The 15,328-nt window shown below is 43.0% G+C and overlaps 1 protein-coding gene across 4 annotated transcripts in view; it reads left to right on the top strand.

Annotated features, from left to right (window-relative positions):
• Positions 1 to 13,101, top strand: part of ELF1 (E74 like ETS transcription factor 1) — a 97,133-nt gene extending 84,032 nt beyond the window's left edge. For all 4 annotated transcript variants that reach the window (XM_086620278.1, XM_086620301.1, XM_086620293.1 and 1 more), the window contains exon 9: positions 11,421 to 13,101. In XM_086620278.1, coding sequence (XP_086476404.1) covers positions 11,421 to 12,039 — 619 coding nt within the window. In that variant the 3' untranslated portion in view covers positions 12,040 to 13,101. The remainder of the gene's footprint in view (positions 1 to 11,420) is intronic.
• The last annotated feature ends 2,227 nt before the right edge of the window (positions 13,102 to 15,328 follow it).

Below are 15,328 nucleotides of genomic sequence, written 5' to 3'. Positions count from 1 at the left end.
TATGTCTGTATAATCCAGCCATAGAATCATAGAATGGTTTGGGTTGGAAGGGATCTCAAAGATTACCTAGTTCCAAACCCCCTGCCATGGGCAGGGATACCCTTCACTACACCACATTGCTCAAAGCCTCATCCAGCCTGGCCTTGAACACTTCCAGGGATGGGGCATCCACAACATCTCTGGGCAACCTGTTCCAGTGCCTCACCATCACCTTCAAAAAGATTTTTCTTCTTGCTTCTTAATTTTTCTTCTCAAGAATTTTTTGTCATCTCTTTCCATCTTTTGTATTGTCTCCAGTTACAACAGGGTAAAGCTCAGTGTTATCTACTCTAGCATTTTGCTGCTATTCTAAGAGCATGTTCTTTTGATTTTAGAAAACAATTAACAAAATAATCTCATGGGAGTTGTGTAACTGCAGACTGCTTTGGGAGACAGTCATGCTTCCACACTTAATTCACAGGTCAACTGTCTAACACTACACAGCATTTAAGCATCATGAACTCCTTTGCCACCTACCCTTTAGTAGCACCATCCTTGTTGAAGAGGCTTTAAAAACAATCACTTAAGTCTGGTTTTACCCTAGCCTGAGGCATTCCTTGATGGAGCTTGTTCATCTCCACTGACTACAAAAGACCTAAACCAAATGTTCTTGTAATCTAGGCCCTTCACAGGAATGTCAAGTTGTGTGTGGTGATTCTGGACCTTAAAGCTGTTTCAGGAAAGCTTCAGGATACAATTCAGGAGCTGCTCATTCTACATCACTTCTTTTTTTGAGATTTGCTGTGTTAACATCACTGTTATAATGGTTATCATTTTGTGCTGCAAAACGTCAGTAAAGCTATTTCCTGCTCCCTTACTCTATTCTTTCCTTTGAAAATTACATCCAGAGCCAGCAATAGTTTTGGAGTGGTACTGACTATCTGAGGTTAACCGTGCAATTTTGCCAGAGAGAAGTAATGACACTAATGAGACCAAATAATTTCTGTGTTTCCAGATAATAAGTTTTGCTCTCTCATCTCTGCTACTAGAGGGATGTTGTAAAAGCTAGTCAGTTTTTAAAGCTCCACTTTATATAAAAGGAAAATCCAGAATAGCAGCAACAGCTAGGTTTTTGAGAAGAACTGAAAGAAGAACTGAAACTGTTTTGATCAGGCTCCAGTGACTGACATATTAGAATCAATAAGAAAACACTTATCCAAGTAGTTGAAGAAGCTGAAGATTTATATGTAGGAAATGACAAACCAAGACTGCAGCTTCAATCAAGAAAAAAGTTGTATTATCTCTTCTTTCCTTGGGATAAAGAAAGTCTTTGAAATTATCCCTGGACTTCCTAGTTTGAATCCTCTTTTTCTAAATTCCCTTAAAACTTAGGAAACGTTTTGATTCACGTTGCAACATGAAAAATTCACCCTAAACAGAGAAATTCACTGGTTAGTAAAGGTTGCAAGGGAATGAATACATTGAGCCATGAAAGCAAAAATCCTTATGATAGTTACTGGTAGGCACTCTAAACAAACTGGAGAGTTACCATTTTTAAGTAGACAATACCTGTTTTCATTGTCTTTTAATTCTAAAATGCATAATTTGAAATCAAATTCGGTTTTACTTACTGTTCTAACAAACTAGAATTAGTTCAGGATGTACATAGGGGAGGGAATTGTTACATTTGATCAGAAGTTTATGTAAAAGTTATTGCCCAATTATGAATTGGACAAAATTTATATTAAAAAAAAAGGTTTTACTTGGAAAATCAATAAAAATATGTATCAGGGTCATGTGTCTTCTATGTTTTTAAAGCTTAGGAATGAAGTTACTCGGTATAGTACAATCCTATGATTTCAGGGTTGATGAAGGATTTAATTACTTGTAAGTTGTAAAAAGTTATTAGGGCAATATAGCGAAGGGAATTGAGTACAGACATAATTTGAAGCTATACAGTACCATTTAAGTCAGTAGAATAATGCTATTAAACATTAATGGGGGAGAGCTCAGCAATTTACAGTTACTAGCTCTAGGGTAGACCTACACTAGGTTACATATCAAACCCAATATCAATAGTGTAGATGGTATAAAAAACGGTGACAGCAAACAGGAGTACCTGTAAGACCTAATAAGGCAGGCAAGCAAGAAGTCCAGCCTAACGTTTGGAAAGCTGCTCAGTGACGTTATGACATCCAATTATTGCGTTACAGTATTTCACAATCCGACTTTGGGCAGTAAGCTAAGAGGCAACAAGTGGTAGAGATGATACACATATGAAGTTTGAATAAAGCAAAAGCCTTCAAGCCTTAGAGTTCTGTATTGCCTTCGTTCTAATCCTGTGTTTGTAACTTAAAATATTATTCCCTGAAGTCTTCAATTGCACTTTTCTTAGCCAAGATGACAAGGTGTCTCAGATGAAGGAAAAAAAAAAAGACCCATCAGATCTTTTCAGTACAGTAGGTAGTTATTGAATAGCATAGAAGTATTGCTAATTAAGCAAAAATGTACTAAGGTGCCTGAGCAGTTAGAGTGAAAATTAAAAACCACAACCAAGGTCGTTTTGGTGTGCTTTGAACCAGGATGGGCCAAGCTGCAAACCAAGGTGCTAACGAGTCCTGTGCAGTAGTCACTGCCCATTCCAGCCTCTAAAAATACAACTTGTGACAGATATATTTCTGCTTGATTTCAAAACGCAAACTTGACCCAGTTTGGTGAGGTAGGACACGCTGAACATATTTCGGAGCGTATGTTTTATGTCTTGTTTTTTAATAAGACTAAAATGAAGGAACTGGATTTGGGATTGGTTTGTTCAAGCAGCCATAAATCCCTAGCAGTTGAATGTGTTTGTGCTCATGTTCTGAATTGCTGCAGTGAGGCTTCCATAAGGGATGAAATTAATGGTCTACGTGATTTGAAAACATACGGCACATATGATTGCCATTCTAGAAAAAGAGCTGACAAACCTTCCAATGTACGCACGCTCTCCGTAGGGTTGTAGTTGGCTTTATAGTAGTTTTACAAGGAAGCATGAGGACAAGTAGCAACACTGGTTGCTGGTTGCTCTTCAGAGCACGTAGATGATCAAGGTCATTTTGAAGAAAGGGCAACCAGGGTTTGGGAATCATCCTCGGAATTTTTCTGACACGTACTGGTTAGTGGTTGGGCTCTGCCTTAAAGCGTGAACGTCTTGGACCCATATGATTTGTCTTATGCAATGTAGCTTCTAAAGTTTTGTTCCCATAAATGTTCTTCCCTCTTCTTCATGGAAATAAATATTCTTCCCTCTGCAGCAATTTGCTTCTGTTGTGCTGTGAGAGGAAAAAAAAATTATGTGATTAACCACATACTATAGAGAAAACACTGAGGATTTTTGAGGTCAAAACAATTGGCTTCTTAACACTTAACCATATCCTTCAAAGAGTAAGTCTGCACATGCATCTTGTCTGCTGAGGAACTTGGTAAAAGAATCATATTTGAAGAATGTGGCAAAGGGCTCGTGTCACCATCCCTCCCCTGCACTAGGCGGCATTGCCTGGTAAAGTCTACTTCCAGAGCATCACTGGGAGAGTGTGGCAGCCATTCCCCAGGGCCTTTTTATGTTCTCAGAGAAATGGACAGTGAAAATCAGAGGTTGGTTCTTTGCAGGAGACAGGCAGTGGCTTCGTTTATAGGTGCACAGAGCTCCTGTAGAGTTTTGTGTACTTTGAGAGGAGAGTAGTGTCCTACTCCAAAGTGGAAAGGTCTTGTCTTTTGGATGGCTTTTGATGGGCTTTTTATACAAGTTTTGGTGCTGCTGTATGCAGGAGACAAAAAGTGGCTCTTCTTCAGCACTAGGGCTTAAACAAAAAGGCTGTGATGTGGTGCTAACCCAAGCTTGGGAAATGGGGCAGGAGCAGCGTCAGGTCATGCAAACCACGTTTTGCTGACCGGGGAAGACATCTGGTATCCCCAGTGGGAATATTTGGAATTGCAAACTGCCTGCTGTTCTGCAGGTCTAACCGCTCTGTCTTGGTGGATACAAGCACAGTTACTGCCGTCTCCAGTCGTGTAACTGGAAACTGAATTTGGCACCACATGTTTCCAGTGATAAGACAAAAATAAAAAGACCTCTTTGGATGAGCATTTTATTTCTAATTTTTTCCTATGTGCCAGCTTTTTTAAGGAAGGAAAAAAAAAGTCTCTTTGAATTTAGTACTCGTAGAGTAACAGACACAGGTTAACCAGAATGTCTGGTTTATCAGAGTAATTGTGTGTTAGCTTGGAATTCAGAGGCACTGAAGTAGGTCTGGAATTGAGCTCCATGTTCATCACGTCATTCTGATCGTAAAGGCCATCCCTTCTGTTGCTCCAGAAAGTCTACACCTCCTGTAAGACTAGGGACTTACCTCGTCATGGGTAGTCTAGGACATCGTACAGGACTCTAAGGTGCCTGCATTTGGGCAGTTAAATTGCTCCCTTACATGACTAGGGCTACAGAGAGACATGCATTTTCATTTACCTTTAATCTAGAGTAGCAGTGATTTAAAATGGAATGTCTTCTGGATGGAGTGAAAGGAGGTTCTCGTGTTACTAACAGTTCAGAGAAGATCATATTGTAATTTAAAATTATATGTCTCTATTTCTGATTGAATGTATGGGATGTTGCTGAATTTTCTAGCTGGCAGCTCCATATACCAAGAAACTTGCAATTTGCTGACTGCTGACAGATCCGGTGCAATGCTTTAACAGACTTCAGGTTTTAAGCAATGTTTTTATCAAACTTCAGTTTATTGTTTCTTCTTTGTGTTTTCAAGTTGTCATTGTGATAGCTTGGACAGGGCATGTTAGAAGAGCAGTATCCTGACTCTGTTCTGTAGCTGGGGGAAAAGCTAATACAGACCACAGAGGACCAGTGAGATATACTCTGTGTTCACTTGTGAACTGAAGAACTGCTGCGTGATGAATCAGCCACAGCTTTCATCTTGACCTTTTTGCAGCCTTTGGGGTAGAAAACATTGCAGCAATTCATCCTGAAGGTGACACAAGGGTGGACCACAGTGGCAAGATCCTTTTTCACGAGGAGAAGGAAGTAGCCGAAGGTGAATCATGTTTTTTCTGGGCATGAGCGTTCTGTGTAGGACCAGTGATGAAGCCAACAATATGCCAACTCAGTGGATTGTCCCAGTAAGCAGAGGGAATTACCTTTGAAAGTCATGTCTACCCCAGGCAAACACATAAGCTTTCTGCTCTTGTTCCATAATCTGTGTCTGTGTCCAGGCTATGATGTGTTGGTGGTCTGACTGCCGCTGTGCTGATACTGAAAAATAGACATATTTGTCTAGCATGAGTTTATTAACTCTGAAAATGTGATTACAGCTGCTATTTCAAATGAAGTGTCTTCATCTTGTGCCATGTATAGACATTAGCTTGTGTAAGTTGTGCAGTGAGTGTCACCGTTGTGTTCTGTAGTCATACTTTTACACCCCACCTGTTTTGGTTTTGCTTGAGCTTGCATAACCATACAGACACAGGGAGGCAGTCTGACACGGTCCTACTGGGGTTATGCATTGACTATCTGCTTCCAGTCCTTTTGCCCTGAATAAGAACAAGAGTCAAATCTGCATGATGTCAGCTAGTGTTGTAGCCCATCACTCCTCTGCTGTTCCTATAGGAATGCTGAACAAAAACCGTCACAGGTGTCAGTCTCGGTAAAGAGCTCACTAGGGCTTCCTGTGACTTGATGGGGAACATGAGCGAAGGAATACGATGCCAGCTGAAGACTTCTAGATGATCAGAAGCAACTCCTGCCCAATATTTGAAAATTTGAAAGGCCTTACTTTGATCAGCCAGTATCAGTGCACATGCTTTGCATCTGTTTGCAGTTAGATGGTGGTCTTCCATCAGAGCAACAAGTTGAGTCTTCATGCCTGCACTGGAAGCTCTCCAACACACCAACTAGGAGATACTGTTGGATCTGGCTCACCGCTGCTGTAGCCTTCCCCAAAACGAAGGAAGCAGGTGATTGTCGCAAAGAGTTGGTCTCTGTCATCTTTTAAGTGAAGGCTTGACTACATCTCAAGTTTGAGGACAATGAGGAAGATACCCTTCCTGAGAGAGGCGTTGGTCAGAAATAGGCTGACGTGATCTCAGTACACTTCTACAAGAAACTCTCATATAGCTTATAACACGGTGTGTTTCTCAGAACACATTTACAATAGAGACAACTCCTATCACAGCAAAGACACTGGTTATAACCAAACAATTTGATTTGCTGCATTCCTGCAGCTAAGACGACCTTTTCTTAAGCCCATTTCTGATTTAATTTCTGCAGGAAGTAGGCAGGAAGAAGGCTGCTTATGGCAGAAGAGACTTCCAAGTCATAGAATCATAGAATAGAATCATAGAATGATTTGGGATGGAAGGGACCTTAATGATCATCTAGTTCCAACCGCCCTGCCATGGGCAGGAACACCCTCCACTACACCAGGTTGCTCAAAGCCTCATCCAACCTGGCCTCGAACACTTCCAGGGATGGGGCATCCAGAACTTCTCTGGGCAACCTGTTCCAGTGCCTCACGACCCTCAGAGTGAAAAATTTCTTCCTTATATCTAATGGAAATCTACCCTTTTTCAGTTTAAAGCCATTACCCCTTGTCTTATCACTATATACCCCTGTAAAAAGTCCTTCTCCAGCTTTCCTGTAGGCCGTCTTCAGGTACTGGAAGACTCCTATAAGATCACCTCGGAACCTTCAGCTAAGAAGACCTTTTCTTAAGCCCATTTCTGATTTGATTTCTGCAGTAGGCAGGAGGAAGGCTGCTTACGGCAGAAGAGACTTCCAAGTCATCTAGACAGATCAATTTTGTTTCTGCACAATGAGAAGCAATCTACAGAAACTCTCTTTACATGTCTTTCTTACTGTTGAAAGAGGTGGAGTTTCTACGGGTCTCTGTTAGTAGCAAAGTTTCTGAGTTTTAATTCAGATGAGTGTATATTTTTGAAAAATTCTGGAAAGAAGACTGTAAGACTGTGTGAATCAGTAAAAAGGACACCAGACTTGAAAGTTGAGTCCTCTGTCTTGGTCCTCATGACATAAGAGATTATCTTGTCCAGGCAAAGAGCTAGACAAGAACAGGCACGTTCTGCCTTCCCTTCGGAGGAGGCTGTGTTCAGACTGGGCATGAAGGCAAGTGCCTGTCTACCTCTCATGGACATTTTCCCCAGACTGCTTAACAGCTCCTGTCTGCGTGGCTTGTGCTGTAAAAGGGCCGTGACAGCGATACGCTGGGGTGCAGTATTGCCAAGACAGTTTATGACTTTGAGGATCGTGTACACGAGTGCAGCTGTGGAATGGTTTGCAGTGACAGTAGAGCTCCTGGGATGGTTTGCAGGGACAGTAGAGCTCCTGGGATGGTTTGCAGGGACAGTAGAGCTCCTCAGTTGCATTTGGCTGATGCTTCCTATAGTCACTCAAAAAAGATTGCCTCTGGACTCAGGCATCTGAAGTGGTTCCAACAAGCACATCCCACCCCTTCACCTCCCTTACTCTTCCTAGCTTGATTGAATGAGTTGTTTGCAAGCAGTTAGTTGAAAAAATGGGGAAAGTCCCTGGAAGTTTGCCTGTTTATCTCAAGGCCATTGTTTCCCCTGTAGCTGTAGGTGGAACTATGTGTATGTTGGAGAGGGAATTCTCCTCTGTTACCTCTCTCCATGTATTTCTTAATATTGCCTTGTTTCGATTTCTTACTGTGCTGTGAAATACTTAGTTTACCTTGGCTTGTAGCTTCAGTATTTTTTTTTGGTATCTTCTCCCTTTCTCCATTTCATCAATTTCACATAAATTTACCATGAATAAACTTGTTTTTCCTGCCTGTCACTTAGTGTTTGCTTTATCACTAGTTACCTCTTGATGAGCTAATATGATATTGCACAATTCTAGGCTGTTAACAGTACTAAATGAACCAAGAAATAGATGATAATTTTCTGCCAAGCTAAAATGGCTTCAGAATTTTTGTCATTCTTTTCTCAGTTGTCACCAGACTGTTTTATGGCAGCATTTCTTTTTCCTCACTATTGCTCAGTGTTCTTGTTCATTTTTTGTAACCTCAGCAGGAACATTTAAAGTAATCACGCAATAGATTTGTACCTTAGAGTAGGAAGGGCGTTAGAAAATTGACAGTGAAATTCAGAAGCATATCAAAGTACACAGTTTAATGCACCTAAAATAACATAGCCCAGTGTTACAGACCACCTTAAGTGGCGTGTACTTTTTTTTTTGTGAAATGGGCAAAACAATTAACCAAACTTGTATTTTTTCCGATGATATTCAAGGCAAATAGTTAGAGCAGCTAGATTTTTAGTTTGTAAACCGACACAGTCATCTATAGCCTTACCAGATAAGGCAAGTGTCTTGCTTGGCCACCATTAGCATAAATAACAACACATATTTATGGTACTGTGTGCTACTTAATCCTCTGCTTGTACAGACGTCTGCTGCATGCGTTCCCTCTAGCAAGTTTATACTCCGTGTGTATACATAAGTGTGTATGTGCATGTTCCTACATGTGTGTATCATATACATGTATTGGACTGATGGAGAAGTTGGACCATCTGGAGTTAACAGTCAGTCGCAGTATGATGTACAGGTATGGGTCTTCCTTTCAGGAGAAATAAAATGGCTAAACATCAATACACAAATACAAATTGCAGTGTGCTGACACAAATGCTCTGGTTCAGTCCTCTCAGAGCTTCACAGAATACGTTCTGCATTGAACAGATCCAGTTCGTGCTTTCTGAGGTTGTCCTTCACAGCCATTTAGCAGCTGGAAGCTTTTACTTTTACTATTTTGTTTCGAAACAGCTGAAGAACAAGAAAGTAGCCTTAAAGTAATATTTGCATGGCGTACCAGCACAGGCTAGCAGTTTCAGCTGCTGCTTTTCAAAACTGCAACTATTAAGTTGATCTTAATCCTTTGGGCTCAAGTAAGTTTCTTCATGGATTAAAAAGCTGGCTTGGTATCTACTCAGATGCTCTTAATGCTTTTCTGATGGCAAGCAGCAGTTGTCTTTCCTTCTTGGCTGTTCCACTTGCAGTGCTGGTTTCTGTAGACTTTCCTGGGTTGAGCTGACGTTTTGATTTTACAGCAAGTTTGCTTAACGGCAGGTAATTTGCTTTTTTTGGTTTTGTTTTTTAAAAAAAAAAAACAGAAACTAGTGAATGCCCTTATCCTGTTACTACTTCCGACACAGAGATTTGTGATTTTCCTGTCAAGGTCCCAGGGGAATTGCTGGGGATAAATAAAATAGCACAGCTAACCCTTAGCAGACTTGGTGTGAGTTGTTCTGAGCCTCACGCTTTAAGCTCGGTTGCTGGTATTTGCTGTGCAGCACCAGGTTCTCCAGAAGGTGGAAAGAAAGAAGTGATCACTCTAGCTGGTGCTTCATCTCAAGCCAGCCCCCATTGCCATGAGCTTCTTCCTTGGGCTGTCTCCAGCTGTGTGAAACAGAAACTCAAGATTGACTCTGGTGTCAATCGCATCAAATTTTGTGTCCAGTTACTATGGCCTCTGTGATGAGACCTACATGGGAGCTTCATGGGCAAAGATTTGGATTTGTTTTGCTATAGCAGCATTCCCAGGTGCAACCTTTCTCTTCTTGCTTGTGAGGAAAAGAAAGCTACAGATGCAAGTTTTGTTCCTTGTATTACCGAGTCATGTTGGAGGTGGGGAAAAGATTGCTTGTAGCAGGGATTGGCAGCTAGAGGATACGCAGGGAGGAGGCACAGACATGCTCTGAGCCTGATGCCAGCTGGGTTACTGGAGCTGTTCTTGTTGGAGCAATCTGTGGAGCTCAGCTGGAGGCCTTTCCCAGAAGACTGAGTGGAGAGGTAGCTGTAAATCCTCTACGAATGTTCCTTCACTTGTCTCTGCCACTGCGCTAAGGAAGGCGGAGCGCAGCTCCCCAGTTGGAATACTGCCACCAGCAGCATCTGCATCCACATTGCCCCATAGCTTCAGCATCACAGAAGTCCTGCTTTGGTAAGGTTTTTGTTGTAAGTGTGATAGCCAGAACACAGTTTTAAATCGAAGTTTTAAAAATGCTGAGTCTGGTCTGACTGGTCAATGGTGAAACGCTGGCAAGTAGGATTTCACGGAGCTGTAAAAAATAGGTACTGCATGGATAGAAGGACTAGAAAGGAGGACATTCCACAGTAGACACATAGTAGGCAACCCTTACAGCATAGCTGAGGGCCAGTCCTCAGAAGGAAGAGCGTGCAGTGTTGTGTATGAATTTGAAAATACTAATGTTGACAGTAAATTGCTTTCCATCTAAAGTGATTTCAGCAGGGCCAGAAATAAGCGAGGAGGAGGAGACAGTTATTTTTGTTTTCTGCCAGTGTTGAATACATTCAAGAAAACACAAGGGAGAGCTTAAAACTAAAAAGGGAGAGGAGAGCAGGCAGGAGAAACACTGAAAGGAAGCACAAAGGTTGGAGAGAACTTTGCAGGAGAGGCGGAAGGAAAGAGAAGATTGGCGGAGATATGTGACATGGTGGGCTGGAGGAAACTGGGAGGGTGAAGAAGCAGTTACCCTTGCCTTCCTCTTGCCATCCCCTGGAAATCATTTGCCTCACCAGGAGTGTGTTAGGTATTTTGTTCGTTTATTTTGTTTTTATTTACATGACAAGAGTGTATGTGTTTTGGCCACAGCTCTGTGTCCATTGTCCACCATTGTCCATGGTGGTAGTTGTGCACTTCAGCAACATGGCTGTTAATCCTCCACTGTTGCCCTCTTAGCTCCACATACCTAGAAAGGAACGTGGTGCCTGAGTCTGTGAGCCTGCAAACAGTGGAATCATTCCTAATTTGAATTGATGTTTTGGGAGCAAGTTCTGTTCAGTTGCTTTACCGGAAGGAGCATACAAGCCTGGCAGACAGAGAACTGCGTGTCCTGGGAGTCTGAGAAGGTCCTGACCAGACTCACAGTGCAGATGCTTTTGAATATAGGTTAATGTACACACAGATGTCAGGAGAACTGAGGCCTGACTTACTAATTATTATTATTATTACTAATTATTATTAGGCTTGTGACTTATGACGTAGGGTACCTCATGAAGTTGATGGCAGATGTGTAGTGAGTCGTGCTCATAATGTTGGTAGATGCTTGAGGAGGAGATCTTAGATGCAGTTCCGGGGTTTGCTGATGAAGTACTGAACATCTCGCAGGCCGGCTGTTTGGTTTGGCAATGGCAGTAATGTTCCTTTACTTCAGGAACTGTGTTGCTGAACTCGGGGATCAGGTCCAGTTCTTCAGAGTGACTGCTGCCTCTTAGGGAACTGTTAGGTAAATGAAATGTTTACGATGCCGTGGGATGATTTTTTCAATGGTAAATCTGTAACTGTTTTTCAAAACTCAGTGTGGAAGTGTTCTGACCCTATAATCTTTTCTAATCTTAACAGGACTTTACAGACTCCAACCCAAGTTCCAGTGGTTGTTTCTCCTGGCAATCAGCAGCTGCATACTGTCACACTCCAGACAGTGCCTCTTACCACAGTGATCACCAGCGCAGATCCAGCCTCAGCACCAACATCCCAAAAATTCATTTTACAAGCCATTCCTACTTCACAACCCATGACGGTTCTTAAAGAAAACGTCATGCTACAGTCTCAGAAGCCAGTCTCGCCTCCTTCCTCAATCGTGCTGAGCCCGGCACAAGTTCAGCAGGTGCTCACCAGCAGCGTGCAGACAATTTGCAATGGAACAGTCAACATGGCTTCATCTCCATCCTTCAGCGCCACGACCCCTGTGGTAACGTTTTCGCCTAGCAGCTCCCAGGTGGTAGCTCATCCATCGGGCACGGTGATCACTTCGGTTATTAAAGCACCAGATACGAAACAGATTGGTGTACAAGGAGTGGTAAAAGAAGAAGACAGTGACAAATTAGATGATACCGAGCAGTCGGAGCAGGGATTCCAGCAGCAACCGTTTGTCATGGTAGTGTCTAGTTCAAATGGTTTCCCAGCTAACGTGCAAGTGAAGCAAGAAAATGAGCCGTTGGAACCCAATTCATATGTATAAATAAATTAAATAAAAAAAAAAAAGACCCTGTGGATGATTATTTTCATAAATGTGATGGGACCTTTTCAGTTATGTATATATGATTTGATTCTGAAGCAAGATGTTGCAAAGCTACTTAATTTCTGCAGTTAATTGTTAGAATTCATGCTTTAGAGTGGATTTTGATTTTCTATTAATTGCTAAATGTTATCATATAAATAAAATTATATATTACTCATGTTTCGAAATACAGGCATGAAGGAACATGCTTTTTACGCCACGAAGACTTTCTCCTGAGGTCATTGGCCAAAGGTTCAAATTTCCTGCTGGATCTTTTCAGTCCGTTGCCGATTTACATTGCAGTAACGTTATTGTAACCTTTCTGTTTAACCCCTACGTGTATCACTTAACTCTCGAAGCAACAGTTATTCCTAGTGGGACCTTTTCATTCCATGTGTATGAATTTTTATATTCAAATGTCTGTTCCATACCGGTGAATTACAGCAGTTTTAGACTTTGATAACCAGGTATCCTGTTGCTTTTTTTTTCTTTTTTGCAGCACAAGCTCTTGTGTGTGCAAAATGGAATATACACTCCTATTGAGAGTACACGAAACATTTATTCCAGTAATGGACAATGCCATGTCTATATTTTATAGGAAAACATCAGATATATTTAAGTACAGAAGCTAACAGCATCACTACAGGTGCAAACGTTCCATGCCATTCTGCGACTATGAAGCTTAACAATCTTGCTTTCTACTTCAGATTATTTTGTAAGGGGGGAGGGAAATGAAATATATACAATTTATGCAGGTGTTTGGAGATTAATACTGCTAAGAGTTCTTTTTTTTTGATTGTAAATAATGTACATTTAATGTCACAAGGAAGTTTTTTCAGCTAATTTGTTTCCATACAAATTTTTGATAGATGCAAATAAGATCATTATGTTTAGAGGTCTAATGTTATATGTATTCATATTACAGAGTGAATTTGTATTTAAAGACAAATTTTTAAATGATGGAGCCCTCTGAACCTTGGGTCCTTGCCTTTTGTATTTTTAATTGGTTTATTATGAAAATAAATCAAGTGGAAAAACATTTTTCTGTATTTACTCTGAAATGTTTTTATATTCTTACAGTGTTTTGAGGATCATCATAAATAGCCAAAATACATTGAGAAATAGGACGATGAAATTAAGCAGTGTGGGTCTGTGGTGGGACACGAGCAATTTACAAATCACTTCTGAACTGACTCGAATGCACCTGACATGCTGCGGGTGTTCTTTGAAATAGCAGTACTGTACGTTTTTGTAGCTCAAATAAACATGGAGCTAAGCCCAAGAATGGGACTTCACCTTTTCCATCACTTCCCAGTAGTTTATAGACAAACAACCCAAAACTTTCAACATAATTCTGGGGTGCTGTTCATTGCAAAGGTCTTTGTAGCTTGTGTAACCCAACCGTTGGCCCAAACCACTCGGTCTTCAAAACTTCGCTTACTGCATTGTTTCAAGAGAAGGTGGATTAAAAATAAATATGATGCCTGGTAAGGTCAGTGGCACGTAAAATTAAAGCAAATATGACTGGATTCATGCATGAGTTTTACTGATTGGTTCACAAGGTTATATTCAACTTTAGCATACGAGTACTAGAAAAACTAATGGGAGCGGAACTGTGGCAGAGAGAGTTTGGTCTAGTTGAATAGAAGCAACTCCATGAACTGTATCGCACGAGCAGGTCTCTGCCACAGCTGCCCTGTTTCTTGGCAGTTCACACCGCCCTGTTTAATTCGGTGTTTCTTCCCTCTGACTCCCATGCAGTCAGGCTTCCCCCCTGCCAATCCAACGCGACTGACTCCACTTTCAGGAAGGCTGGATGTGCCCAAACTGAAGTGACTGCTGCCAGCCGACGGGTGGCTGTTTTATTTGGCAGCGTTCCCCGCAGCTGGGGAGCACTGGCAATATTGCTAGGAATGTGGGTAAGCATTGTAAAAACATGCCTGATACTGTTCTCATCCTGAGGGCTATTTCAGATTGATGAAAGTACTGGAGAGGGAGGCTGGTGGGTTTTTTTTAATCAGGCTATAAAACAGAGACTTTTTCCTGTAGTACAAGTATTTCATAATACTAGACCTGAGCTGGTAATGCCTGACTGACAGTGTTTTTTGAAGTGGGGAAGTTGTTCTGCTGATTTACTGGAAACACGAAGGAAAAAAAATAAAAATCACACCTTAAGGTTACAACTTTGCCAACAAAACCTCTTGCCGTATACGCAACTATTACAAAGGGAAAATGATTTGCCACCTTATGTCAGTTGGAGAAACGGAGAAAATCTCCAGCAGGTAGTAACATGACTCCAACAGAAGACTGTTGTGTAACCAACAGTAAATGAGAATCGCTCCTTCCCTGTGTCCCTTATTAGGCTCCACTCTACCAGCCGGGTGTATCCATACTTCTACTCTCCTTGGTATGACAAACGAAGGGAGAAGCTGGCATCAACCACGAACCGAGAGCTCGCACACGGAGTCCGCGCAGCTTGCCCTTGCTCCTGTAGCAGCGGCCAGACAAAACACGCCATGTCAAATCCCCGCCGCTGCTGGCTCGGAAAGGAAAAATTGAGGCCGCAGTTCCTCTTCTGCGCGTGTATGAGGCTATGAAGGAAGAAAAGGCCATTTTTTTTCTGAGGCCTTTCACGGAAGGAAGCCCGAGGATGAGGAGGGAGAGAGGCCTCAGGCTGCCAGCAGTGCCTCAGCGTCGGCCCCGGCCCGGCCCAGCCCAGCGGCCGGCACGGAGCTGCCGAGCGGCGGGAGGCGCTGGCTGAGGCACGGCGACAGCGGCGGCTGCCGGCGTCCTTCGGGCTGGGGCGAGACGAGGCGCCTGAGCTGCAGGCAAGCCTGGCGCCTCCCGGGCGGGCCACCACCAACGCCTCAGCCTTCACCGCCGCTCCCCACAGGCTCGCACCCCAAACGGCAGCTGCGCGGCTTCGCCAGCTGCCTGCTCTTTCCCGCGTCTGCGCCGATCCCGTCTGGGGAAGCCCTGCCCGCGATTCGGGACAAGCTCCACCAGGGAAGGAGCAGCCAACCTCCGCGACTCCACCGTCTCCCTCAGCTCCGCCAGGGCAGGAAGAGACGAGCGGAAACGGCTGGCGAGCCCCTCTACCGCGGCCGGTCCTCCCACTCTATGGCAGCGGGAGGCGGCGCGGCCGCCGCGGCAGCCATGGCAGCCATGGCCGCCCCGCCCCGCCCCGCCCCGCCCGGCGCGGCGCGGGAGGAGCCTGCGGAGCCGCTTCGCCCCTCTGCGTCCCGTCACG

The sequence above is a fragment of the Tauraco erythrolophus genome, chromosome 1 (genome assembly GCF_009769465.1).
Source record: "Tauraco erythrolophus isolate bTauEry1 chromosome 1, bTauEry1.pri, whole genome shotgun sequence".
Classification (NCBI taxonomy): Eukaryota; Metazoa; Chordata; class Aves; order Musophagiformes; family Musophagidae; genus Tauraco; species Tauraco erythrolophus.
This window is presented reverse-complemented; position numbering and strand designations above follow the sequence as displayed.